The 26,831-nt window shown below is 45.5% G+C and overlaps 1 protein-coding gene across 1 annotated transcript in view; it reads left to right on the top strand.

Moving 5' to 3' along the window:
• Window positions 1-26,562, top strand: part of cep126 (centrosomal protein 126) — an 85,674-nt gene extending 59,112 nt beyond the window's left edge. The window contains exons 8-13 of the mRNA XM_064985594.1: window positions 2,709-2,867; window positions 7,374-7,483; window positions 15,436-15,493; window positions 25,404-25,673; window positions 25,818-25,882; window positions 26,010-26,562. Of these exons, the coding sequence (XP_064841666.1) occupies window positions 2,709-2,867; window positions 7,374-7,483; window positions 15,436-15,493; window positions 25,404-25,673; window positions 25,818-25,882; window positions 26,010-26,093 (746 nt within the window). The 3' untranslated portion in view covers window positions 26,094-26,562. The remainder of the gene's footprint in view (window positions 1-2,708; window positions 2,868-7,373; window positions 7,484-15,435; window positions 15,494-25,403; window positions 25,674-25,817; window positions 25,883-26,009) is intronic.
• The last annotated feature ends 269 nt before the right edge of the window (window positions 26,563-26,831 follow it).

Genomic DNA, 26,831 nt, shown 5'->3' with positions numbered 1-26,831 from the left:
CATGATTTTTCAATTTGCAGTACTTTGGTTCTGCAGCCAGTAACTGGAATAAGCAATTTCATAAATGTGTCAAGTGCAGCGTCTGGTTGCTCCTCGTTACACACCACAGACCAGCAGTGTCTGGTTGCTCCTCATTACACACCACAGACCAGCAGCGTCTGGTTGCTCCTCATTACACACCACAAACCAGCAGCGTCTGGTTGCTCCTCATTACACACCACAAACCAGCAGCGTCTGGTTGCTCCTCATTACACACCACAGACCAGCAGCGTCTGGTTGCTCCTCATTACACACCACAGACCAGCAGCGTCTGGTTGCTCCTCATTACACACCACTGATCAGCAGCGTCTGGTTGCTCCTCATTACACACCATAGACCAGCAGCGTCTGGTTGCTCCTCATTACACACCACAGACCAGCAGCGTCTGGTTGCTCCTCATTACACACCACAGACCAGCAGCATCTGGTTGCTCCTCATTACACACCACAGACCAGCAGCGTCTGGTTGCTCCTCATTACACACCAACAGATATTCTTTACATCATCAACAGAGGAATTACTACAAAACGTATTGTATGACCTCTTCTACACTATATTAGGCCCAGCCTTTGGAACTTTGGTAGATATTATAATTTTTAACTAGGCAAGTCAGTTAAAAACAAATTCTTATTTTCAATGACAGCCTAGGAACAGTGGGTTAACTGCCTGATCAGGGGCAGAACGACAGATTTGTACCTTGTCAGCTTGGGGATTTGAACTTGCAACCTTCTGGTTACTAGTCCAATGCTCTAACCACTAAGCTACCCTGCCGCCCCTCCACTCTAACCACTAGGCTAGCCTGCCGCCCCTCCACTCTACCCACTAGGCTACCCTGCCGCCCCTCCACTCTAACCAACTAGGCTACCCTGCCACCCCATATGGCTCTACTATATTTTGATGGCTCCATCTGATGGATCTGGATACTGCTCTTCAAACACATTTCTGCAGCTTAGTAAAGATGTGTTCAATTCAGATGAGGTATTTTCAGAATAAAACAAAATGAGTTAAAAACAACAGTGAACCATTGATTCCTGAAGTTTGAATTAGTTTTCTGACCAATGCTTAATTTGGATCGGTTTAGGCTCTGATGCACTCGCCGTTCATCCATTTGAACTGGGGACGATATGTAATGTTGAATCGTTCCATGCATAGTAGTTAGTTTAGTTCATCCATTTGAACTGGGGGCCGATATGTAATGTTGAATCGTTCCATGCATAGTAGTTAGTTTAGTTCATCCATTTGAACTGGGGGCCGATATGTAATGTTGAATCGTTCCATGCATAGTAGTTAGTTTAGTTCATCCATTTGAACTGGGGGCCGATATGTAATGTTGAATCGTTCCATGCATAGTAGTTAGTTTAGTTCATCCATTTGAACTGGGGGCGATATGTAATGTTGAATCGTTCCATGCATAGTAGTTAGTTTAGTTCATCCATTTGAACTGGGGGCCGATATGTAATGTTGAATCGTTCCATGCATAGTAGTTAGTTTAGTTTATCCATTTGAACTGGGGGCCGATATGTAAAGTTGAATCGTTCCATGCATAGTAGTTAGTTTAGTTCATCCATTTGAACTGGGGGCCGATATGTAATGTTGAATCGTTCCATGCATAGTAGTTAGTTTAGTTCATCCATTTGAACTGGGGGCCGATATGTAATGTTGAATCGTTCCATGCATAGTAGTTAGTTTAGTTCATCCATTTGAACTGGGGGCCGATATGTAATGTTGAATCGTTCCATGCATAGTAGTTAGTTTAGTTTATCCATTTGAACTGGGGGCCGATATGTAATGTTGAATCGTTCCATGCATAGTAGTTAGTTTAGTTTATCCATTTGAACTGGGGGCGATATGTAATGTTGAATCGTTCCATGCATAGTAGTTAGTTTAGTTTATCCATTTGAACTGGGGGCCGATATGTAATGTTGAATCGTTCCATGCATAGTAGTTAGTTTAGTTTATCCATTTGAACTGGGGCGATATGTAATGTTGAATCGTTCCATGCATAGTAGTTAGTTTAGTTTATCCATTTGAACTGGGGGCCGATATGTAATGTTGAATCGTTCCATGCATAGTAGTTAGTTTAGTTTATCCATTTGAACTGGGGGCCGATATGTAATGTTGAATCGTTCCATGCATAGTAGTTAGTTTAGTTTATCCATTTGAACTGGGGGCCGATATGTAATGTTGAATCGTTCCATGCATAGTAGTTAGTTATTTTTATTGTATGTAATTTATGACTGATGTCATCCACCTGCTTTTGGAAATATATTTTAAACTGCTCTTTTTTTTTTTTACATGGAAAGTACTGAGGACCCAGTGACCTAAAGCCTCCCCACTGAACTCACTGCACCTTGTGCTGTTGGCTAGTCCAACAGAAACCCTTTTGACGGGACAGTACTCTCTTTGTGTGGCTGCCAGTTTGTAACTTTGTTTGAGATTCTTTAGGTATGAAAACATTTCTTGGGAAAGCTTCTTCTTCAGTTGTATCGATACACTGTGTTTTCATTGGCCCCCCTGTACCACTCACCACCACATATGGGATCACTACACCGGTGAAATATATAATGGTGAAAATGTCCTTATTTTGGGGTCATGTTTTTGTTTTTGGTATAGTTTGGAGAGAAACTTCAGGTTTTTCATAACAGAATCTGGAGCAGGGAGGGAAACTAGGAACCTCTGACTTGTGTTTTGTCTCTTTAGGTGACCCTATAACTGTCCTGCCTCCAGCACGTGCCAACCTGTCTCGCGTTACTATCAACGGGGACAGCCTGATCAATGGAGTTAAAGCCATCACCACGATGGGAGACTTCTTCCTCTCCCCAACCAATGGTAAGAAAGGTCAAATAAGATTTGGCCTAGGGTTACGTCCCAAATTGCACCCTATTCCCTATTTTGTGCACTACGTTACAGATTTATTCTGAAATTGATTAAATTCATGTTTTTCCTCATCAATCTACACACAATACCCCCATAATGACATCACAATACACCATAATGACATCACAATACCCCTTAATGACATCACAATACACCATAATGATATCACAATACACCATAATGACATCACAATACACCATCATGACATCACAATACCCCATCATGACATCACAATACACCATAATGACATCACAATACACCATAATGACATCACAATACACCATCATGACAAGTGAAACCAGGTTTTTAGACATTTTTGCAAATGTATTAGAAATAAAAAAAACTGCAATACCTTATTCAGACCCTTCACTATGAGACTTGAAATTGAGCTCAGGTTCATCCTGTTTCCATTGATCACCCTTGATGTTTCTACAACTTGATTGGGGGGGATACCTAGTCAGTTGTACAATTGAATGCATTGAACTCTAATGGGTCTTCCACATTTAACCCAAGCCCTCTGAATCAGAGAGGTGGGAGGAGCTGCCATATTCAACATCCACGTCTTTGGCACCCGTGGAACAGTGGGTTGATAGGGGCAGAATGACAGATTTTTACCTTGTCAGCTCGGGGATTCGATCGAGCAACCTTTTGGTTATTTGCCCAATGCTCTAACCACTAGGCTACCTGCCACACAGATTCCACCTGTGGTAAATTCAATTGATTGGACATGATTTGGAAAGGCACACACCTGTCTATAGAAGGCCACACAGTTGGCAGTGCATGTCAGAGCAAAAACCAAGCCATGAGGTCGAAGGAATTGTCCGTAGAGTTCCGAGCCAGGATTGTATCGAGGCACAGAACTGGGGAAGGTACCAAAAAATGTCCGTAACATTGAAGGTCCCCAAGAACACAGTGGCCTCCATCATTCTTAAATGGAAGAAGTTTGGAACCACCAAGACTTCCTAGAGCTGGCCGCCTGGACAAACTGAGCAATTGGGGGAGAAGGGCCTTCGTCAGATGACCAAGAACCTGATGGTCACTCTGACAGCGCTCCAGAGTTCCTCTGTGGAGATGGTAGAACCTTCCAGAAGGACAACCATCTCTGCAGCACTCCATAAATCAGGCCTTTATGGTAGAGTGGCCAGACGGAAGCCACTCCTCAGTAAAAAGGCACATGACAGCCCTCTTGGCGTTTGCCAAAAGGCACCTAAAGGACTCTCAGACCATGAGAAACAAGATTCTCTGGTCTGATGAAACCAAGGTTTAACTCTTTGGCCTGAATGCCAAGCGTCACATCTGGAGGAAACCTGGCACCATCCCTACGGTGAAGCATGGTGGTGGCAGCATCATGCTGTGGGGATGTTTTTCAGTGGCAGGGACTGGGAGACTAGTCAGGATCAAGGGAAAGATGAACGGAGCCAAGTACAGAGAGATTCTTGATGAAAACCTGCTCTAGAGTGCACAGGATCTCCGACTGGGGCCAAGGTTGAACTTCCAAAAGGACAATGAACCTAAGCACACAGCCAAGACGATGCTGGAGCGGCTTCGGGACAAGGATGTCCTTCAGTGGCCCAGCCAGAGCCTAGACTTCAACCCGATTGAACATCTCTGGAGAGACCTGAAAATAACTTGAGAGGATCTGCAGAGAAGAATAGGAGAAACACCCCAAATACAGGTGTGCCAAGCTTGTAGCATCATACCCAAGAAAACGCGAGGCTGTAATCGCTGCCAAAGGTGCTTCAACAAAGTACTGAGTAAAGGGTCTGAATACTTATATAAATGTGATATTTAATTTATTTTTTCTTGTTTTTTTCCCCCAAAAACATTTATACAAACCTTTTTTTGCTTCTTCATTATGGGGTATTTTGTTTAGATTGGAGAAAAAAAATACAAAAATGTTTAATAAATTTTAGAATAAGTCTGTAACATAACAAACTGTGAATAAAGTGAAGGAGTCTGAATACTTTCCGAATGCATAGGGACGGGCAATTCCAGTCCTCGGGTGCCTGATTGGTGTCACACTTATCCCACATCCCTAGCAAACACAGCTGATTAAACTTATTTCAATCTAAACTGAAGATCATAACTAGTTAACTATTGTCGTCAGGTGTGTTAGCTGGGGCTAACAGTGGTTGTCGAGGGTGCAACAGATGTGACACCAATCAGTCCCCTGAGGACTGGAGGTGCCCCTGATGTAGGGAATAGGGTACCATCTGGCGTGACACCAATCAGTCCCCTGAGGACTAAAGGTGCCCCTGATGTAGGGAATAGGGTACCATCTGGCGTGACACCAATCAGTCCCCTGAGGACTGAAGGTGCCCCTGATGTAGGGAATAGGGTACCATCTGGCGTGACACCAATCAGTCCCCTGAGGACTGAAGGTGCCCCTGATGTAGGGAATAGGGTACCATCTGGCATGCAGCCTCAAAACCTCGTAATATTATCTGTCTGTCAAAGAGCGTTGGATTGTTAGTAGTTGTGGACTTGTTAGTAGTTGCTAGAGGTCGACCGACTATGATTTTTCAACGCCGAAACCTATATCGATTATTGGAGGACCAAAAAAAGCCGATACCAATTTGAATTTATTTAATTTGAATTTGAATTTTATATAAAATTAAAATTACAACAATACTTAATGAACACTTTTATTTAAACTTAATATAATACATCAATAAAATCAAGTTAGTCTCAAATAAATAATGAAACATGTTCAATTTGGTTTAAATAATGCAAAAACTAAGTGTTGGAGAAGAAAGTAAAAGTGCAATATGTGCTATGTAAGAAAGCTAACGTTTCAGTTCCTTGCTCAGAACATGAGAACATATGAAAGCTGGTGGTTCCTTTCAACATGAGTCTTCAATATTCCCAGGTAAGAAGTTTTAGGTTGTAGTTATTATAGGACTATTTCTCTCTATACCATTTGTATTTCATTAACCTTTGACTATTGGATGTTCTAATAGGTACTTTAGGATTGCCAGCCTAATCTCGGGAGTTGATAGGCTTGAAGTCATAAACAGCTCAATGCTTGAAGCATTGCGAAGAGCTGCTGGCGAACGCAGGAAAGTGCTGTTTGAATGAACGCTTACGAGCCTGCTGCTGCCTACCACCGCTCAGTCAGACTGCTCTATCAAATCATAGACTTAATTATAATATAATAACACACATAAATACGAGTCTTCGGTCATTAATATGGTCGAATCCGGAAACGATCATTTCGAAAACAAAACGTTTATTCTTTCAGTGAAATACGGAACCGTTCCGTATTTTATCTCACGGGTGACATTCCTAATTCTAAATATTGCTGTTACATTGCACAACCTTCAATGTTATCTCATAATTCAATGTTCTCATAATTACGTAAAATTCTGGCAAATTAGTTCGCAACGAGCCAGGTGGCCCAAACTGTTGCATATACCCTGACTCTGCGTGCAACGAACGCAAGAGAAGTGACACAATTGACCTAGTTTAATATTGCCTGCTAACATGAATTTATTTTAACTAAATATGCATGTTTAAAAATATATACTTCTGTGTATTGATTTTAAGAAAGGCGTTGATGTTTATTGTTAGGTACAGTCGTGCAACGATTGTGCTTTTTTCGCAAATGCTCTTTTGTTAAATCATCCCCCGTTTGGCGAAGTTGGCTGTCTTTGTTAAGAAGAAATGGTCTTCACACAGTTTGCAATGAGTCAGGCGGCCCAAACTGCTGCATACACCCTGACTCTGCTGCACAGAACCCAAGAGACGTGACACAATTTCCCTAGTTAAAAGAAATTAATGTTAGCAGGCAATATTAACTAAATATGCAGGTTTAAAAACATATACTAGTGTATTGATTTTAAGAAAGGAGTTGATGTTTATGGTTAGGTACACATTGGTGCAACGACAGTGCTTTTTTCACTAATGCGCTTGTTAAATCACCCGTTTGGAGAAGTAGGCTGTGATTCAATGATAAATTAACAGGCACCGCATCGATTATATGCAACGCAGGACAAGCTAGATAAACTAGTAATATCATCAACCATGTGTAGTTAGCTAGTGATTATGTGGAGATTGATTATTTTTTATAAGATAAGTTTAATGCTAGCTAGCACCTTACCATGGCTCCTTGCTGCACTCACATAACATGTAGTCAGCCTGCTACGCAGTCTCCTCGTGGAGTGCAATGTAATCGGCCATGATTCGTGTCCAAAAATGCTGATTACCGATTGTTACGAAAACTTGAAATCGGCCCTAATTAATCGGCCATTCCGATTAATCGGTCAACCTCCTAGTAGTTACCCAACATCGTACACATTTGACACTGATAACTCAAATTCTATTAAGGATTTCATCTATTTGATTTGTTGCTCTGACTATGCAATTTCCTTTAAAAAAAACATCATTATGGAACATTTGATTACCTCATTGGTAATAAATGCACATTTATTTAGCATTATTTTATGTTATTGTGATCAGTCAGGAGCGTGGTGAGGAGACAACCCCAGGAGAGTCGTGGTAGTGGGGCCAGGAGGAGAGGAACAACTGGCTCAGGGAACAGAAGGCCTCCTCTACCCTCCCAGTCCCAGGTACAGGCTTCCCTTCCTCTACCCTCCCAGTCTCAGGTACAGGCTTCCCTTCCTCTACCCTCCCAGTCCCAGGTACAGGCTTCCCTTCCTCTACCCTCCCAGTCTCAGGTACAGGCTTCCCTTCCTCTACCCTCCCAGTCCCAGGTACAGGCTTCCCTTCCTCTACCCTCCCAGTCCCAGGTACAGGCTTCCCTTCCTCTACCCTCCCAGTCCCAGGTACAGGCTTCCCTTCCTCTACCCTCCCAGTCCCAGGTACAGGCTTCCCTTCCTCTACCCTCCCAGTCTCAGGTACAGGCTTCCTTCCTCTACCCTCCCAGTCCCAGGTACAGGCTTCCCTTCCTCTACCCTCCCAGTCTCAGGTACAGGCTTCCCTTCCTCTACCCTCCCAGTCTCAGGTACAGGCTTCCCTTCCTCTACCCTCCCAGTCTCAGGTACAGGCTTCCCTTCCTCTACCCTCCCAGTCCCAGGTACAGGCTTCCCTTCCTCTACCCTCCCAGTCCCAGGTACAGGCTTCCCTTCCTCTACCCTCCCAGTCTCAGGTACAGGCTTCCCTTCCTCTACCCTCCCAGTCTCAGGTACAGGCTTCCCTTCCTCTACCCTCCCAGTCCCAGGTACAGGCTTCCCTTCCTCTACCCTCCCAGTCTCAGGTACAGGCTTCCCTTCCTCTACCCTCCCAGTCTCAGGTACAGGCTTCCCTTCCTCTACCCTCCCAGTCTCAGGTACAGGCTTCCCTTCCTCTACCCTCACAGTCTCAGGTACAGGCTTCCCTTCCTCTACCCTCCCAGTCTCAGGTACAGGCTTCCCTTCCTCTACCCTCCCAGTCTCAGGTACAGGCTTCCCTTCCTCTACCCTCACAGTCTCAGGTACAGGCTTCCCTTCCTCTACCCTCCCAGTCTCAGGTACAGGCTTCCCTTCCTCTACCCTCCCAGTCTCAGGTACAGGCTTCCCTTCCTCTACCCTCACAGTCCCAGGTACAGGCTTCCCTTCCTCTACCCTCACAGTCTCAGGTACAGGCTTCCCTTCCTCTACCCTCCCAGTCCCAGGTACAGGCTTCCCTTCCTCTACCCTCCCAGTCTCAGGTACAGGCTTCCCTTCCTCTACCCTCCCAGTCCCAGGTACAGGCTTCCCTTCCTCTACCCTCCCAGTCCCAGGTACAGGCTTCCCTTCCTCTACCCTCCCAGTCTCAGGTACAGGCTTCCCTTCCTCTACCCTCCCAGTCCCAGGTACAGGCTTCCCTTCCTCTACCCTCCCAGTCTCAGGTACAGGCTTCCCTTCCTCTACCCTCCCAGTCCCAGGTACAGGCTTCCCTTCCTCTACCCTCACAGTCTCAGGTACAGGCTTCCCTTCCTCTACCATCCCAGTCCCAGGTACAGGCTTCCCTTCCTCTACCCTCCCAGTCTCAGGTACAGGCTTCCCTTCCTCTACCCTCCCAGTCCCAGGTACAGGCTTCCCTTCCTCTACCCTCCCAGTCTCAGGTACAGGCTTCCCTTCCTCTACCCTCCCAGTCCCAGGTACAGGCTTCCCTTCCTCTACCCTCCCAGTCTCAGGTACAGGCTTCCCTTCCTCTACCCTCCCAGTCTCAGGTACAGGCTTCCCTTCCTCTACCCTCCCAGTCTCAGGTACAGGCTTCCCTTCCTCTACCCTCCCAGTCTCAGGTACAGGCTTCCCTTCCTCTACCCTCCCAGTCCCAGGTACAGGCTTCCCTTCCTCTACCCTCACAGTCTCAGGTACAGGCTTCCCTTCCTCTACCATCCCAGTCTCAGGTACAGGCTTCCCTTCCTCTACCCTCCCAGTCTCAGGTACAGGCTTCCCTTCCTCTACCCTCACAGTCTCAGGTACAGGCTTCCTTCCTCTACCCTCCCAGTCCCAGGTACAGGCTTCCCTTCCTCTACCCTCCCAGTCTCAGGTACAGGCTTCCCTTCCTCTACCCTCCCAGTCTCAGGTACAGGCTTCCCTTCCTCTACCCTCCCAGTCCCAGGTACAGGCTTCCCTTCCTCTACCCTCCCAGTCCCAGGTACAGGCTTCCCTTCCTCTACCCTCCCAGTCTCAGGTACAGGCTTCCCTTCCTCTACCATCCCAGTCTCAGGTACAGGCTTCCCTTCCTCTACCCTCCCAGTCTCAGGTACAGGCTTCCCTTCCTCTACCCTCCCAGTCCCAGGTACAGGCTTCCCTTCCTCTACCCTCCCAGTCCCAGGTACAGGCTTCCCTTCCTCTACCCTCCCAGTCTCAGGTACAGGCTTCCCTTCCTCTACCCTCCCAGTCTCAGGTACAGGCTTCCCTTCCTCTACCCTCACAGTCCCAGGTACAGGCTTCCCTTCCTCTACCCTCCCAGTCTCAGGTACAGGCTTCCCTTCCTCTACCCTCACAGTCTCAGGTACAGGCTTCCCTTCCTCTACCCTCCCAGTCTCAGGTACAGGCTTCCCTTCCTCTACCCTCCCAGTCTCAGGTACAGGCTTCCCTTCCTCTACCCTCACAGTCTCAGGTACAGGCTTCCCTTCCTCTACCCTCCCAGTCTCAGGTACAGGCTTCCCTTCCTCTACCCTCCCAGTCTCAGGTACAGGCTTCCCTTCCTCTACCCTCACAGTCCCAGGTACAGGCTTCCCTTCCTCTACCCTCACAGTCTCAGGTACAGGCTTCCTTCCTCTACCCTCCCAGTCCCAGGTACAGGCTTCCCTTCCTCTACCCTCCCAGTCTCAGGTACAGGCTTCCCTTCCTCTACCCTCCCAGTCTCAGGTACAGGCTTCCCTTCCTCTACCCTCCCAGTCTCAGGTACAGGCTTCCCTTCCTCTACCCTCCCAGTCCCAGGTACAGGCTTCCCTTCCTCTACCCTCACAGTCTCAGGTACAGGCTTCCTTCCTCTACCCTCCCAGTCCCAGGTACAGGCTTCCCTTCCTCTACCCTCCCAGTCTCAGGTACAGGCTTCCCTTCCTCTACCCTCCCAGTCCCAGGTACAGGCTTCCCTTCCTCTACCCTCCCAGTCTCAGGTACAGGCTTCCCTTCCTCTACCCTCCCAGTCTCAGGTACAGGCTTCCCTTCCTCTACCCTCCCAGTCTCAGGTACAGGCTTCCCTTCCTCTACCCTCCCAGTCCCAGGTACAGGCTTCCCTTCCTCTACCCTCCCAGTCTCAGGTACAGGCTTCCCTTCCTCTACCCTCCCAGTCTCAGGTACAGGCTTCCCTTCCTCTACCCTCCCAGTCTCAGGTACAGGCTTCCCTTCCTCTACCCTCCCAGTCCCAGGTACAGGCTTCCCTTCCTCTACCCTCCCAGTCCCAGGTACAGGCTTCCCTTCCTCTACCCTCCCAGTCTCAGGTACAGGCTTCCCTTCCTCTACCCTCCCAGTCCCAGGTACTGGCTTCCCTTCCTCTACCCTCCCAGTCTCAGGTACAGGCTTCCCTTCCTCTACCCTCACAGTCTCAGGTACAGGCTTCCCTTCCTCTACCCTCCCAGTCTCAGGTACAGGCTTCCCTTCCTCTACCCTCCCAGTCCCAGGTACAGGCTTCCCTTCCTCTACCCTCCCAGTCCCAGGTACAGGCTTCCCTTCCTCTACCCTCCCAGTCCCAGGTACAGGCTTCCCTTCCTCTACCCTCCCAGTCTCAGGTACAAGCTTCCCTTCCTCTACCCTCCCAGTCTCAGGTACAGGCTTCCCTTCCTCTACCCTCCCAGTCTCAGGTACAGGCTTCCCTTCCTCTACCCTCCCAGTCTCAGGTACAGGCTTCCTTCCTCTACCCTCCCAGTCCCAGGTACAGGCTTCCCTTCCTCTACCCTCCCAGTCTCAGGTACAGGCTTCCCTTCCTCTACCCTCCCAGTCTCAGGTACAGGCTTCCCTTCCTCTACCCTCCCAGTCTCAGGTACAGGCTTCCCTTCCTCTACCCTCCCAGTCTCAGGTACAGGCTTCCCTTCCTCTACCCTCCCAGTCCCAGGTACAGGCTTCCCTTCCTCTACCCTCCCAGTCTCAGGTACAGGCTTCCCTTCCTCTACCCTCCCAGTCTCAGGTACAGGCTTCCCTTCCTCTACCCTCCCAGTCTCAGGTACAGGCTTCCCTTCCTCTACCCTCCCAGTCCCAGGTACAGGCTTCCCTTCCTCTACCCTCCCAGTCCCAGGTACAGGCTTCCCTTCCTCTACCCTCCCAGTCCCAGGTACAGGCTTCCCTTCCTCTACCCTCCCAGTCTCAGGTACAGGCTTCCCTTCCTCTACCCTCCCAGTCCCAGGTACAGGCTTCCCTTCCTCTACCCTCCCAGTCTCAGGTACAGGCTTCCCTTCCTCTACCCTCCCAGTCCCAGGTACAGGCTTCCCTTCCTCTACCCTCCCAGTCCCAGGTACAGGCTTCCCTTCCTCTACCCTCCCAGTCTCAGGTACAGGCTTCCCTTCCTCTACCCTCCCAGTCTCAGGTACAGGCTTCCCTTCCTCTACCCTCCCAGTCCCAGGTACAGGCTTCCCTTCCTCTACCCTCCCAGTCTCAGGTACAGGCTTCCCTTCCTCCACCCTCCCAGTCTCAGGTACAGGCTTCCCTTCCTCTACCCTCCCAGTCTCAGGTACAGGCTTCCCTTCCTCTACCCTCCCAGTCTCAGGTACAGGCTTCCCTTCCTCTACCCTCCCAGTCCCAGGTACAGGCTTCCCTTCCTCTACCCTCCCAGTCTCAGGTACAGGCTTCCCTTCCTCTACCCTCCCAGTCTCAGGTACAGGCTTCCCTTCCTCTACCCTCCCAGTCCCAGGTACAGGCTTCCCTTCCTCTACCCTCCCAGTCCCAGGTACAGGCTTCCCTTCCTCTACCCTCCCAGTCTCAGGTACATGAATACAGGCACATTGCAGCATTGCACAAATCCCCGTCCAACCCAAATAAGTACTCATTATGTGACCAAGAATAGTGATTTTGTATCTGGCCTTGCTCAAACTGATCCCCTCAAACACTCTAATCTCAGTCTCAGGTGGGCTGGTTGTACCCTCCTAATCTCAGTCTCAGGTAGACTGTCAGGTACCCTCCTAATCTCAGTCTCAGGTGGACTGTCAGGTACCCTCCTAATCTCAGTCTCAAATAAACTGTCAGGTACCCTCCTAATCTCAGTCTCAAATAGACTGTCAGGTACCCTCCTAATCTCAGTCTCAGGTGGACTGTCAGGTACCCTCCTAATCTCAGTCTCAGGTGGACTGTCAGGTACCCTCCTAATCTCAGTCTCAGGTAGACTGTCAGGTACCCTCCTAATCTCAGTCTCAGGTAGACTGTCAGGTACCCTCCTAATCTCAGTCTCAGGTGGACTGTCAGGTACCCTCCTAATCTCAGTCTCAGGTAGACTGTCAGGTACCCTCCTAATCTCAGTCTCAGGTGGACTGTCAGGTACCCTCCTAATCTCAGTCTCAGGTGGACTGTCAGGTACCCTCCTAATCTCAGTCTCAAATAAACTGTCAGGTACCCTCCTAATCTCAGTCTCAAATAGACTGTCAGGTACCCTCCTAATCTCAGTCTCAGGTGGACTGTCAGGTACCCTCCTAATCTCAGTCTCAGGTGGACTGTCAGGTACCCTCCTAATCTCAGTCTCAGGTAGACTGTCAGGTACCCTCCTAATCTCAGTCTCAGGTAGACTGTCAGGTACCCTCCTAATCTCAGTCTCAGGTGGACTGTCAGGTACCCTCCTAATCTCAGTCTCAGGTAGACTGTCAGGTACCCTCCTAATCTCAGTCTCAGGTGGACTGTCAGGTACCCTCCTAATCTCAGTCTCAGGTGGACTGTCAGGTACCCTCCTAATCTCAGTCTCAAATAAACTGTCAGGTACCCTCCTAAACTCAGTCTCAAATAGACTGTCAGGTACCCTCCTAATCTCAGTCTCAGGTGGACTGTCAGGTACCCTCCTAATCTCAGTCTCAGGTAGACTGTCAGGTACCCTCCTAATCTCAGTCTCAGATAGACTGTCAGGTACCCTCCTAATCTCAGTCTCAGGTAGACTGTCAGGTACCCTCCTAATCTCAGTCTCAAATAAACTGTCAGGTACCCTCCTAATCTCAGTCTCAGGTGGACTGTCAGGTACCCTCCTAATCTCAGTCTCAGGTGGACTGTCAGGTACCTTCCTAATCTCAGTCTCAGGTGGACTGTCAGGTACCCTCCTAATCTCAGTCTCAAATAGACTGTCAGGTACCCTCCTAATCTCAGTCTCAGGTAGACTGTCAGGTACCCTCCTAATCTCAGTCTCAGGTAGACTGTCAGGTACCCTCCTAATCTCAGTCTCAGGTAGACTGTCAGGTACCCTCCTAATCTCAGTCTCAAATAAACTGTCAGGTACCCTCCTAATCTCAGTCTCAGGTAGACTGTCAGGTACCCTCATAATCTCAGTCTCAAATAGACTGTCAGGTACCCTCCTAATCTCAGTCTCAAATAAACTGTCAGGTACCCTCCTAATCTCAGTCTCAGGTAGACTGTCAGGTACCCTCCTAATCTCAGTCTCAAATAAACTGTCAGGTACCCTCCTAATCTCAGTCTCAGGTAGACTGTCAGGTACCCTCCTAATCTCAGTCTCAAATAAACTGTCAGGTACCCTCCTAATCTCAGTCTCAGGTAGACTGTCAGGTACCCTCCTAATCTCAGTCTCAGGTAGACTGTCAGGTACCCTCCTAATCTCAGTCTCAGGTAGACTGTCAGGTACCCTCCTAATCTCAGTCTCAAATAAACTGTCAGGTACCCTCCTAATCTCAGTCTCAGGTAAACTGTCAGGTACCCTCCTAATCTCAGTCTCAGGTAAACTGTCAGGTACCCTCCTAATCTCAGTCTCAGGTAGACTGTCAGGTACCCTCCTAATCTCAGTCTCAAATAGACTGTCAGGTACCCTCCTAATCTCAGTCTCAAATAGACTGTCAGGTACCCTCCTAATCTCAGTCTCAGGTAGACTGTCAGGTACCCTCCTAATCTCAGTCTCAAATAGACTGTCAGGTACCCTCCTAATCTCAGTCTCAAATAGACTGTCAGGTACCCTCCTAATCTCAGTCTCAGGTAGACTGTCAGGTACCCTCCTAATCTCAGTCTCAGGTAGACTGTCAGGTACCCTCCTAATCTCAGTCTCAGATAAACTGTCAGGTACCCTCCTAATCTCAGTCTCAAATAAACTGTCAGGTACCCTCCTAATCTCAGTCTCAAATAAACTGTCAGGTACCCTCCTAATCTCAGTCTCAGATAAACTGTCAGGTACCCTCCTAATCTCAGTCTCAGGTAGACTGTCAGGTACCCTCCTAATCTCAGTCTCAAATAAACTGTCAGGTACCCTCCTAATCTCAGTCTCAAATAAACTGTCAGGTACCCTCCTAATCTCAGTCTCAGGTAGACTGGTTGGTACCCTCCTAATCTCAGTCTCAAATAGACTGTCAGGTACCCTCCTAATCTCAGTCTCAGGTAGACTGTCAGGTACCCTCCTAATCTCAGTCTCAGGTAGACTGTCAGGTACCCTCCTAATCTCAGTCTCAAATAGACTGTCAGGTACCCTCCTAATCTCAGCCTCAGGTAGACTGCATGCCAGTTGTACATGACAGTTCAGGTAGCTGCATGCATTGGGCTCTTCAGTTGCATTGTGGGATAGTTGGTATCCTACTGTGAACACAGGGTGTTTTAGAACTTGTTGTGTTTGAGTCCGGGTCAATATGGCAATTCACTGGGAAGGCAGGGACTGTGACTGGGTCTCTTTATTGTCAGGTCGGTCGGTAGTTTTTGATAGGGTGACTAGTGTAGTATGCGTTCTGCTGTCTAGTCATTTTTATCTGTTACAACACGTGTAGTTAATTAATTAGTTAAGTGTATACAGTAGTTTATAAAAAATACAAAAAACACTTGCACAGAGTAGTAAATGTGTCATTACGATGTGTTTTCTTGTATGTAATAGAGTAGAACACAATGACTTCACGATGAAGACAGAATCTGATGCAGAACATTGTAAATACACATTTTCTCCGTGTCTGTATGTGTTTTGTTTTCCACAGGCCATGGTGCTGATAACACCATTACACAGCAAACATGACCTGACACATCAACATGAAGGTATGGGAGTATCTGTGGTAATGTCTGTATAAGTAGTGTGTATCTATACGTAAGGCGGTATTTCAACCCCTATGTTCTCTGGATTTTTGCTGGATACCTGCAGTATTTGTTGTGACATTAACATCAGCGCTAAATGTGCTGCTTGAGTCCAGACTAAGGTCAATACTGACTGTGTTGACTGTAATGTACACCCAGCAGCCAGTTTATTAGGTACACCCATATAGTACCGGTTCGTAACCCCTTTTCCTCCAGAACAGCCTGAATGCTTTGGAGCATGGACTCTACCTGTGGAAAACGTTTCACAGGGATGTTGGTCCATGCAGATACGATAACATCACTCAGTTGCTGCAGATTGGACACCCCACTGCCATCAGCAGTACCGCTGACACCGAGCAGGACGGGTCCATGGACTCAGGCGTGCCCAACTGGAGCCGGTTCTTCTTGTTTTTAGCTGATAGGAACCCGGTGTGGTCGTCTGCTGCAATGGTGTCACGGTCGTTGTTAGAATAAATGGACGAAGGCGCAGAGTGCGTAGAGTTCCACATGTTTTAATAAATGAAACTCACAAAAACAAAATACAGAAACAAACGGAACGTGAAGTCATGAAGTGCTCACAGGCAACTACACAAAAACAAAATCCCACAAAAACCCAGTGGGAAAAGGCTGCCTAAATATGATCCCCAATCAGAGACAATGATAGACAGCTGCCTCTGATTGGGAACCGTACCAAGCCAACAGTTGCTTGCCTCGATCATACCAAGGTCACTTGAATGCCTCGATCATACCAAGGTCACTTGAATGCCTCGATCATACCAAGGTCACTTGAATGCCTCGATCATACCAAGGTCACTTGAATGCCTCGATCATACCAAGGTCACTTGAATGCCTCGATCATACCAAGGTCACTTGAATGCCTCGATCATACCAAGGTCACTTGAATGCCTCGATCATACCAAGGTCACTTGAATGCCTCGATCATACCAAGGTCACTTGAATGCCTCGATGCCTGTCTGCCTTCTTTATATAGCAAGCCACGACCACATGGCTCACTGTCTGTAGGAGCGTTCCATTTTCATGACATGGGTGGGGTACCTAATAAACTGGCCGGTGAGTGTATAGTATATGTTGTCTATGCTGACTGATATTTCTATGTTGACTGTATTGACTGTATTGTCCATGTTGACTGTGCTGACTGTATTGTCCATGTTGACTGTGCTGACTGTATTGTCCATGTTGACTGTGCTGACTGTATTGTCCATGTTGACTGTGCTGACTGTATTGTCCATGTTGACTGTGCTGACTGTATTGTCCATGTTGACTGTGCTGACTGTATTGTCCATGTTGACTGTGCTGACTGTATTGTCCATGTTGACAAAATTGTCCATGTTGACTGTGTTGACTGTATTGTCCATGTTGACAAAATTGTCCATGTTGACTGTGTTGACTGTATTGTCCATGTTGACTGTGTTGACTGTATTGTCCATGTTGACTGTGTTGACTGTATTGTCCATGTTGACTGTGTTGACTGTATTGTCCATGTTGACTGTGCTGACTGTATTGTCCATGTTGACTGTGCTGACTGTATTGTCCATGTTGACTGTGCTGACTGTATTGTCCATGTTGACTGTGCTGACTGTATTGTCCATGTTGACTGTGCTGACTGTATTGTCCATGTTGACTGTGCTGACTGTATTGTCCATGTTGACTGTGCTGACTGTATTGTCCATGTTGACTGTGTTGACTGTATTGTCCATGTTGACTGTGTTGACTGTATTGTCCATGTTGACTGTGCTGACTGTATTGTCCATGTTGACTGTGCTGACTGTATTGTCCATGTTGACTGTGCTGACTGTATTGTCCATGTTGACTGTGCTGACTGTATTGTCCATGTTGACTGTGCTGACTGTATTGTCCATGTTGACTGTGTTGACTGTATTGTCCATGTTGACTGTGTTGACTGTATTGTCCATGTTGACTGTGCTGACTGTATTGTCCATGTTGACTGTGCTGACTGTATTGTCCATGTTGACTGTGCTGACTGTATTGTCCATGTTGACTGTGCTGACTGTATTGTCCATGTTGACTGTGCTGACTGTATTGTCCATGTTGACTGTGCTGACTGTATTGTCCATGTTGACTGTGCTGACTGTATTGTCCATGTTGACTGTCGTGACTGTATTGTCCATGTTGACTGTGCTGACTGTATTGTCCATGTTGACTGTGCTGACTGTATTGTCCATGTTGACTGTGTTGACTGTATTGTCCATGTTGACTGTGCTGACTGTATTGTCCATGTTGACTGTGCTGACTGTATTGTCCACGTTGACTGTGCTGACTGTATTGTCCATGTTGACTGTGCTGACTGTATTGTCCATGTTGACTGTGCTGACTGTATTGTCCATGTTGACTGTGCTGACTGTATTGTCCATGTTGACTGTGCTGACTGTATTGTCCATGTTGACAAAATTGTCCATGTTGACTGTGTTGACTGTATTGTCCATGTTGACAAAATTGTCCATGTTGACTGTGTTGACTGTATTGTCCATGTTGACTGTGTTGACTGTATTGTCCATGTTGACTGTGTTGACTGTATTGTCCATGTTGACTGTGCTGACTGTATTGTCCATGTTGACTGTGCTGACTGTATTGTCCATGTTGACTGTGCTGACTGTATTGTCCATGTTGACTGTGCTGACTGTATTGTCCATGTTGACAAAATTGTCCATGTTGACTGTGTTGACAAAATTGTCCATGTTGACTGTGTTGACTGTATTGTCCATGTTGACTGTGTTGACTGTATTGTCCATGTTGACTGTGTTGACTGTATTGTCCATGTTGACTGTGTTGACTGTATTGTCCATGTTGACTGTGTTGACTGTATTGTCCATGTTGACTGTGCTGACTGTATTGTCCATGTTGACTGTGCTGACTGTATTGTCCATGTTGACTGTGCTGACTGTATTGTCCATGTTGACTGTGTTGACTGTATTGTCCATGTTGACTGTGCTGACTGTATTGTCCATGTTGACTGTGCTGACTGTATTGTCCATGTTGACTGTGCTGACTGTATTGTCCATGTTGACTGTGCTGACTGTATTGTCCATGTTGACTGTGCTGACTGTATTGTCCATGTTGACTGTGCTGACTGTATTGTCCATGTTGACTGTGCTGACTGTATTGTCCATGTTGACTGTGCTGACTGTATTGTCCATGTTCACTGTCGTGACTGTATTGTCCATGTTGACCGTGCTGACTGTATTGTCCATGTTGACTGTGCTGACTGTATTGTCCATGTTGACTGTCGTGACTGTATTGTCCATGTTGACTGTGCTGACTGTATTGTCCATGTTGACTGTCGTGACTGTATTGTCCATGTTGACCGTGCTGACTGTATTGTCTATGTTGACTGTGCTGACTGTATTGTCCATGTTGACTGTCGTGACTGTATTGTCCATGTTGACTGTCGTGACTGTATTGTCCATGTTGACTGTGCTGACTGTATTGTCTATGTTCACTGTGTTTATGTGTTATTGGGATCCCCGTTAGCTTTTGCGGAAGCAGCAGCTACTCTTCCTGGGGTCCTCAGAAAGCACAAAACACAGCACTGATAGCTGAGGAAATTCTATGATCTACAGCAACTTCACAAAGTAGTCTCACCCCTTGACTTTTCCCAAATGTTGATGTGTTCCAGCCTGAATTGAAAATGTATTACATTGAGATTTGTTTGTCACTGGCCTACACACAATACCACATAATGTCAAAGTGGAATTATGGTTTTTACATTTTTACAAATTAATTCACATTTAAAAGCTCAATAACCCTTTTTTTTTTACTAGGCAAGTCAGTTAAGAACAAATTCTTATTTTCAATGATGGCCTAGGAACAGTGGGCTAACTGCCCGTTCAGGAGCAGAACAACAGATTTGTACCTTGTCAGCACAGGGATTCGAACTTGCAAACCTTTCGATTACTAGTCCAACGCTCTAACCACTAGGCTACCCTGCCGCGATCATGGCTTTGTATAAAACTGTCTGTTGCCGTGAGTTCGTTTTGGACTTGGGGACTGTGAAGAGACCCCTGGTGGCATGTCTAGTTGGTATAATACTGTGTGTTGCCGTGAATTCGTTTTGGACTTGGGGACTGTGAAGAGACCCCTGGTGGCATGTCTCGTGGGGTATGTATGGGTGTCTGAAGAGACCCCTGGTGGCATGTCTAGTGGGGTATGTATGGGTGTCTGAAGAGACCCCTGGTGGCATGTCTTGTGGGGTATGTATGGGTGTCTGAAGAGACCCCTGGTGGCATGACTAGTAGGGTATGTATGGGTGTCTGAAGAGACCCCTGGTGGTATGTCTAGTGGGGTATGTATGGGTGTCTGAAGAGACCCCTGGTGGTATGTCTAGTGGGGTATGTATGGGTGTCTGAAGAGACCACTGGTGGTAAGTCTAGTGGGGTATGTATGGGTGTCTGAAGAGACCCCTGGTGGCATGTCTAGTGGGGTATGTATGGGTGTCTGAAGAGACCCCTGGTGGCATGTCTAGTGGGGTATGTAAGGGCGTCTGAGCTGAATGTTATTTGTTAATTTCATCACAGTATTATTTCTCATAAAAATAATAAAGAGAAGCAGTTAATCTCTCGTCAACCCTCAACCAGGAAAGACTATCATTCATGTTGTTGATGTTACTTCTGTGTGTGCAGTTAAGGGCAAGGCATGGTGCTTTGTTTTCAGCCAGCTGAAGCTTTGCTGGGTCTTTCCTTGCTGCACTTGGCCATATTTCTGGACTGTAAATCAAGATGGGGAGTATACCAGAGCCTGAACCTAAGTACAGTTGTTTTTTTGTTAAAAAAATGCAGATTTGTCTTTTTCCAGACGTCTCTCCCCATCTTCAAAACAACTTTGCCAATATGACTATGACAATTGACCATCCGATGTTACTCCTAGGAGTTTAGCTTCCTCAACTTTTTCAATGGTCACACCCCTTTATGTACAACACCGGTTGAGGTCTTAGAGAATGTTTTGAACCAAGTACAATGCTTTTAGTCTGAGATGTATTTATTCATTATTAATAGACTGTAACTCCTTATTTCAAATCCCAGGTAGCTCATTGGCTTTGGGTGCTGACGTGTAGAGTGTGGAAACATCCTCATACATCCGTCATTCTAGCTGCCTGGAAGACCAGTGGCAAATCATTTGTAAATCTAAAGAAGAGTAACGGCTCAAGGAAATTACCCTGAGGGACACCGCACTGTACATATCTGATGTTAGAGAAGCTTCTATTAAAGAATACTCTCTGGGTTATATTGATAAATAACCAACCATGTGATGACAGGTGGTGTAAAGCCATAGAAAAGTAGATTTTTTTTTTGTAACAATTTATGATCAATAACATCAAAGGCTTCACTGAAATCTAACAATAACAGCCCCAACTATCATCTTATTATCCATTTCTTTTAACCAATCAGCAGTCATCTGAGTCAGTGCAGTGCAAGTGGAGTGTTCTCCTCTATACGCTGAAAGTTAGCGGTTAGCATTGTGTCGTCTCCATCTGTTTACTAAGAACGGGCAGCAAACTGATTGGGCGGCTGTTGGGGCCAGCAAAGGGTGCTTTACTATTTTTAGGCAGTGGAAATCCTTTAGGTCCTTCCACACCTGTGGACAGACACTCCTTTAGGCTTTGGTTAAAGATATGGTCAATAGGGGTGGCAATACAGTCTGCTAGTATTCTCTATAGTTTACCATCTAGGTTGTCTATAGTTTACCATCTAGGTTGTCTATAGTTTACCATCTAGGTTGTCTATAGTTTACCATCTAGGTTGTCTATAGTTTACCATCTAGGTTGTCTATAGTTTACCATCTATGTTGTCTATAGTTTACCATCTAGGTTGTCTATAGTTTACCATCTATGTTGTCTATAGTTTACCATCTATGTTGTCTATAGTTTACCATCTAGGTTGTCTATAGTTTACCATCTATGTTGTCTATAGTTTACCATCTAGGTTGTCTATAGTTTACCATCTAGGTTGTCTATAGTTTACCATCTAGGTTGTCTATAGTTTACCATCTAGGTTGTCTATAGTTTACCATCTAGGTTGTCTATAGTTTACCATCTAGGTTGTCTATAGTTTACCATCTAGGTTGTCTATAGTTTACCATCTAGGTTGTCTATAGTTTACCATCTAGGTTGTCTATAGTTTACCATCTAGGTTGTCTATAGTTTACCATCTAGGTTGTCTATAGTTTACCATCTATGTTGTCTATAGTTTACCATCTAGGTTGTCTATAGTTTACCATCTAGGTTGTCTATAGTTTACCATCTAGGTTGTCTATAGTTTACCATCTAGGTTGTCTATAGTTTACCATCTAGGTTGTCTATAGTTTACCATCTATGTCGTCTATAGTTTACCATCTATGTTGTCTATAGTTTACCATCTAGGTTGTCTATAGTTTACCATCTATGTTGTCTATAGTTTACCATCTAGGTTGTCTATAGTTTACCATCTATGTTGTCTATAGTTTACCATCTAGGTTGTCTATAGTTTACCATCTAGGTTGTCTATAGTTTACCATCTAGGTTGTCTATAGTTTACCATCTAGGTTGTCTCTAGTTTACCATCTAGGTTGTCTCTAGTTTACCATCTAGGTTGTCTATAGTTTACCATCTAGGTTGTCTATAGTTTACCATCTAGGTTGTCTATAGTTTACCATCTAGGCTGTCTATAGTTTACCATCTAGGCTGTCTATAGTTTACCATCTAGGTTGTCTATAGTTTACCATCTATGTTGTCTATAGTTTACCATCTAGGTTGTCTATAGTTTATCATCTATGTTGTCTATAGTTTACCATCTAGGTTGTCTATAGTTTACCATCTATGTTGTCTATAGTTTACCATCTAGGTTGTCTATAGTTTACCATCTAGGTTGTCTATAGTTTATCATCTATGTTGTCTATAGTTTACCATCTAGGTTGTCTATAGTTTACCATCTATGTTGTCTATACCTGGTGGCTCATCATTATTGATGGATAACAATAGGTTTTCCACCTCTTCCACACAAACGTGACCAAATTCAGAACAGCGATCCTTCTCTTTCATTATTAGATATTTTACACAAAACTCTGATGGCTCACTGTTCAGTGTTGTCATTTCATTTCTCAGTTTGTCCACTTTCCCAGGGAAATAGTGATTGAAATCATTGGCCAAAGGTTTTTGTTGTAATTATTTACGGTACTCCAAAGTATTTTCCCGTTGTGTTTTATATCATTTGTCATTATTTGGTCATATAATTTCTTGTTCTTTTTGTTTGTTTACATTTCTCAATTTACTGTATGTCAACCAATCAGCTGACCATCTCTTTTGCATAATTTATTTGAACAATTGTTTTTATTTTTTAGAAGCTTCCTGTGTTGACTGTCTTTACTGTGTTGACTGTCTTTACTGTGTTGACTGTCTTTACTGTGTTGACTGTGATTACTGTGTTGACTGTGATTACTGTGTTGACTGTCTTTACTGTGTTGACTGTCTTTACTGTGTTGACTGTCTTTACTGTGTTGACTGTCTTTACTGTGTTGACTGTCTTTACTGTGTTGACTGTGATTACTATGTTGACTGTCTTTACTGTGTTGACTGTCTTTACTGTGTTGACTGTGATTACTATGTTGACTGTCTTTACTGTGTTGACTGTGATTACTGTGTTGACTGTCTTTACTGTGTTGACTGTCTTTACTGTGTTGACTGTCTTTACTGTGTTGACTGTCTTTACTGTGTTGACTGTGCTTACTATGTTGACTGTCTACTGTGCTGACTGTGATATATATTTGTTGACCTTGATGTCTATGTAGACTGCGATGACTGTGGTGTCTGTGTTGACTATACTGACTGTGTTGTCTGTGTTGACTATACTGACTGTGTTGACTATACTGACTGTGTTGTCTGTGTTGACTATACTGACTGTGTTGTCTGTGTTGACTATACTGACGGTGTTGTCTGTGTTGACTATACTGACGGTGTTGTCTGTGTTGACTATACTGACGGTGTTGTCTGTGTTGACTATACTGATGGTGTTGTCTGTGTTGACTATAGTGACGGTGTTGTCTGTGTTGACTATACTGACTGTGTTGTCTGTGTTGACTATACTGACTGTGTTGTCTGTGTTGACTATACTGACTGTGTTGTCTGTGTTGACTATACTGACTGTGTTGTCTGTGTTGACTATACTGACTGTGTTGTCTGTGTTGACTATACTGACTGTGTTGTCTGTGTTGACTATACTGACTGTGTTGTCTGTGTTGACTATACTGACGGTGTTGTCTGTGTTGACTATACTGACGGTGTTGACTATACTGATGGTGTTGTCTGTGTTGACTATACTGACTGTGTTGTCTGTGTTGACTATACTGACTGTGTTGTCTGTGTTGCCTATACTGACTGTGTTGTCTGTGTTGCCTATACTGACTGTGTTGTCTGTGTTGACTATACTGACTGTGTTGTCTGTGTTGACTATACTGACGGTGTTGTCTGTGTTGACTATACTGACGGTGTTGACTATACTGATGGTGTTGTCTGTGTTGACTATACTGACTGTGTTGTCTGTGTTGACTATACTGACTGTGTTGTCTGTGTTGACTATACTGACTGTGTTGTCTGTGTTGACTATTCTGACTGTGTTGTCTGTGTTGACTATACTGACTGTGTTGACTATACTGACTGTGTTGTCTGTGTTGACTATTCTGACGGTGTTGTCTGTGTTGACTATACTGACGGTGTTGACTATACTGACGGTGTTGTCTGTGTTGACTATACTGACGGTGTTGTCTGTGTTGACTATACTGGCTGTGTTGACTATACTGATGGTGTTGTCTGTGTTGACTATACTGACTGTGTTGTCTGTGTTGACTATACTGACGGTGTTGTCTGTGTTGACTATACTGGCTGTGTTGACTATACTGATGGTGTTGTCTGTGTTGACTATACTGACTGTGTTGTCTGTGTTGACTATACTGACGGTGTTGTCTGTGTTGACTAAACTGACTGTGTTGTCTGTGTTGACTATACTGACGGTGTTGTCTGTGTTGACTATACTGACTGTGTTGTCTGTGTTGACTATACTGACTGTGTTGTCTGTGTTGACTATACTGACGGTGTTGTCTGTGTTGACTATACTGACTGTGTTGTCTGTGTTGACTATACTGACGGTGTTGACTATACTGACTGTGTTGACTATACTGACGGTGTTGACTATACTGACTGTGTTGACTATACTGACGGTGTTGTCTGTGTTGACTATACTGACTGTGTTGTCTGTGTTGACTATACTGACTGTGTTGTCTGTGTTGACTATACTGACTGTGTTGTCTGTGTTGACTATACTGACTGTGTTGTCTGTGTTGACTATACTGACGGTGTTGTCTGTGTTGACTATACTGACTGTGTTGACTATACTGATGGTGTTGTCTGTGTTGACTATACTGACGGTGTTGTCTGTGTTGACTATACTGACTGTGTTGACTATACTGACGGTGTTGTCTGTGTTGACTATACTGACGGCGTTGTCTGTGTTGACTATACTGATGGTGTTGTCTGTGTTGACTATACTGACGGTGTTGTCTGTGTTGACTATACTGACTGTGTTGACTATACTGATGGTGTTGTCTGTGTTGACTATACTGACGGTGTTGTCTGTGTTGACTATACTGACTGTGTTGACTATACTGACGGTGTTGTCTGTGTTGACTATACTGACGGCGTTGTCTGTGTTGACTATACTGATGGTGTTGTCTGTGTTGACTATACTGACGGTGTTGTCTGTGTTGACTATACTGATGGTGTCTGTATTGACTATACTGACTGTATGGTCTGTGCTGACTGGATTGACTGTGTGGACTGTGTTGACAGTATTGACTGTCCTTTTTGGTTCAGAGTATGCAGAAGTGAAGGCCCACAGTGAAGGCCTGCTGACAGACAGTGATATAGTGGTTGCCAAGGAGACGGTGCCATCCCAGAGGCTAGAGCCAGGTGGAGGTCAAGACCAGGGGCACCTAGTCCAGGGGCACCTAGTCCAGGGGCACCAAGCCCGGGGGCACCTAGTCCAGGCCCAAGAGCAGGGCCAGGTCTCCACCATCACCACCGTCTCCCTGGAGGAGCAGAAAGTGCTGCTGTCACTGAATCGACTCAATCGTCGGCTGCAATGTGAGTACGACCCTGCAACGACCCCAACTTTGATCAGGCTGTTACTGCCCGTGTCTGGGGACCCTAACTAGAGCCCAGAGTTTTCCAGTGGTCTCGTCTCCACCCCCTACTCGCTCTCTGACATTATATTGTGATACATTGCAGATGTGAGGGCCACAGCTGGAGGCAGCCCTGCAGATAACGCTTTCCTACGTGGTGAAGCTCCCTTTGTGAGTATCTCAGTGGTTTTGAAAGAATAAATGTTTGTACCAACACTTGTGATTGATTTGAATTAATTTGTAGATGATCGTTGACTTTGAGTGTTGTTAAACACGACCGTTTCCTGTCTCCTCCCAGACAGAGGAAGGGACGGGTGCTGCCCACCGTAAACACCGCACGGTCTCCACCGACAACCGTCCGAGAACCCAGAGGAGATTATGACACAACGGTCCAATATGGCCGCCTGAATGTCACTCTGTCAGCTTGTGCTTCACTCCAACCTTATACACTGCTGTTTAACAAAAACCCTCCCCGAGTTTCAGCTCCACCACTAACTCTCTCTGCTGGGCTGAAGACTTCACAACCCGGGACTGTGAATAAGTCCATTATCAAATTACAGTACTTATATTGACTTATTTACACATTATATATCAGTCTTATATACAGCCAGGCTTTGCTATTTGGTTTTGGACTTTAATTGATAGAGATTATTTTTGTATGAAATAAATATATTTCTTTTCCCGAAAAATTGTGCGGTGTGTGTATATATTGTACACAATGATTGTACACAATGTATTGTGTATCGTATTGGTATCATTGTATTGTACACAATGATACCAATAGGATTGTATACTGATGTGTGTCAGTGTGTAAACTAATCTTGATAATGATAAAGCAAAATAAAGTCATTCTGTCCTCACGTTTAGTTTTGTTCCGTTTCTGAAAGGTGGCGTAGATGCTGTTTGTTGTGGATTGTCCTCTAGGGAGGGTCACAAGTTACCTCTTGTCTAAAGGATGTTCATAAGATGTGAAACCCGTTCGTGTGATGCAACGTCAACGGTCTTTTCAATACCATTCAATTCAACTTGATCATAGGTGTGTGTGTTGATTGTTGTTGGGTGCCAGTTGAGTGAGATCCAGTGTGAATGACTTGAACAGCAGACTCACTCCACTGGCCCA

This window comes from Oncorhynchus masou, chromosome 13, assembly GCF_036934945.1.
Source record: "Oncorhynchus masou masou isolate Uvic2021 chromosome 13, UVic_Omas_1.1, whole genome shotgun sequence".
NCBI lineage: Eukaryota > Metazoa > Chordata > Actinopteri > Salmoniformes > Salmonidae > Oncorhynchus > Oncorhynchus masou.
The sequence above is the reverse complement of the archived record's forward strand: the minus strand, read 5'-3'. Positions and strand labels throughout refer to the sequence as shown.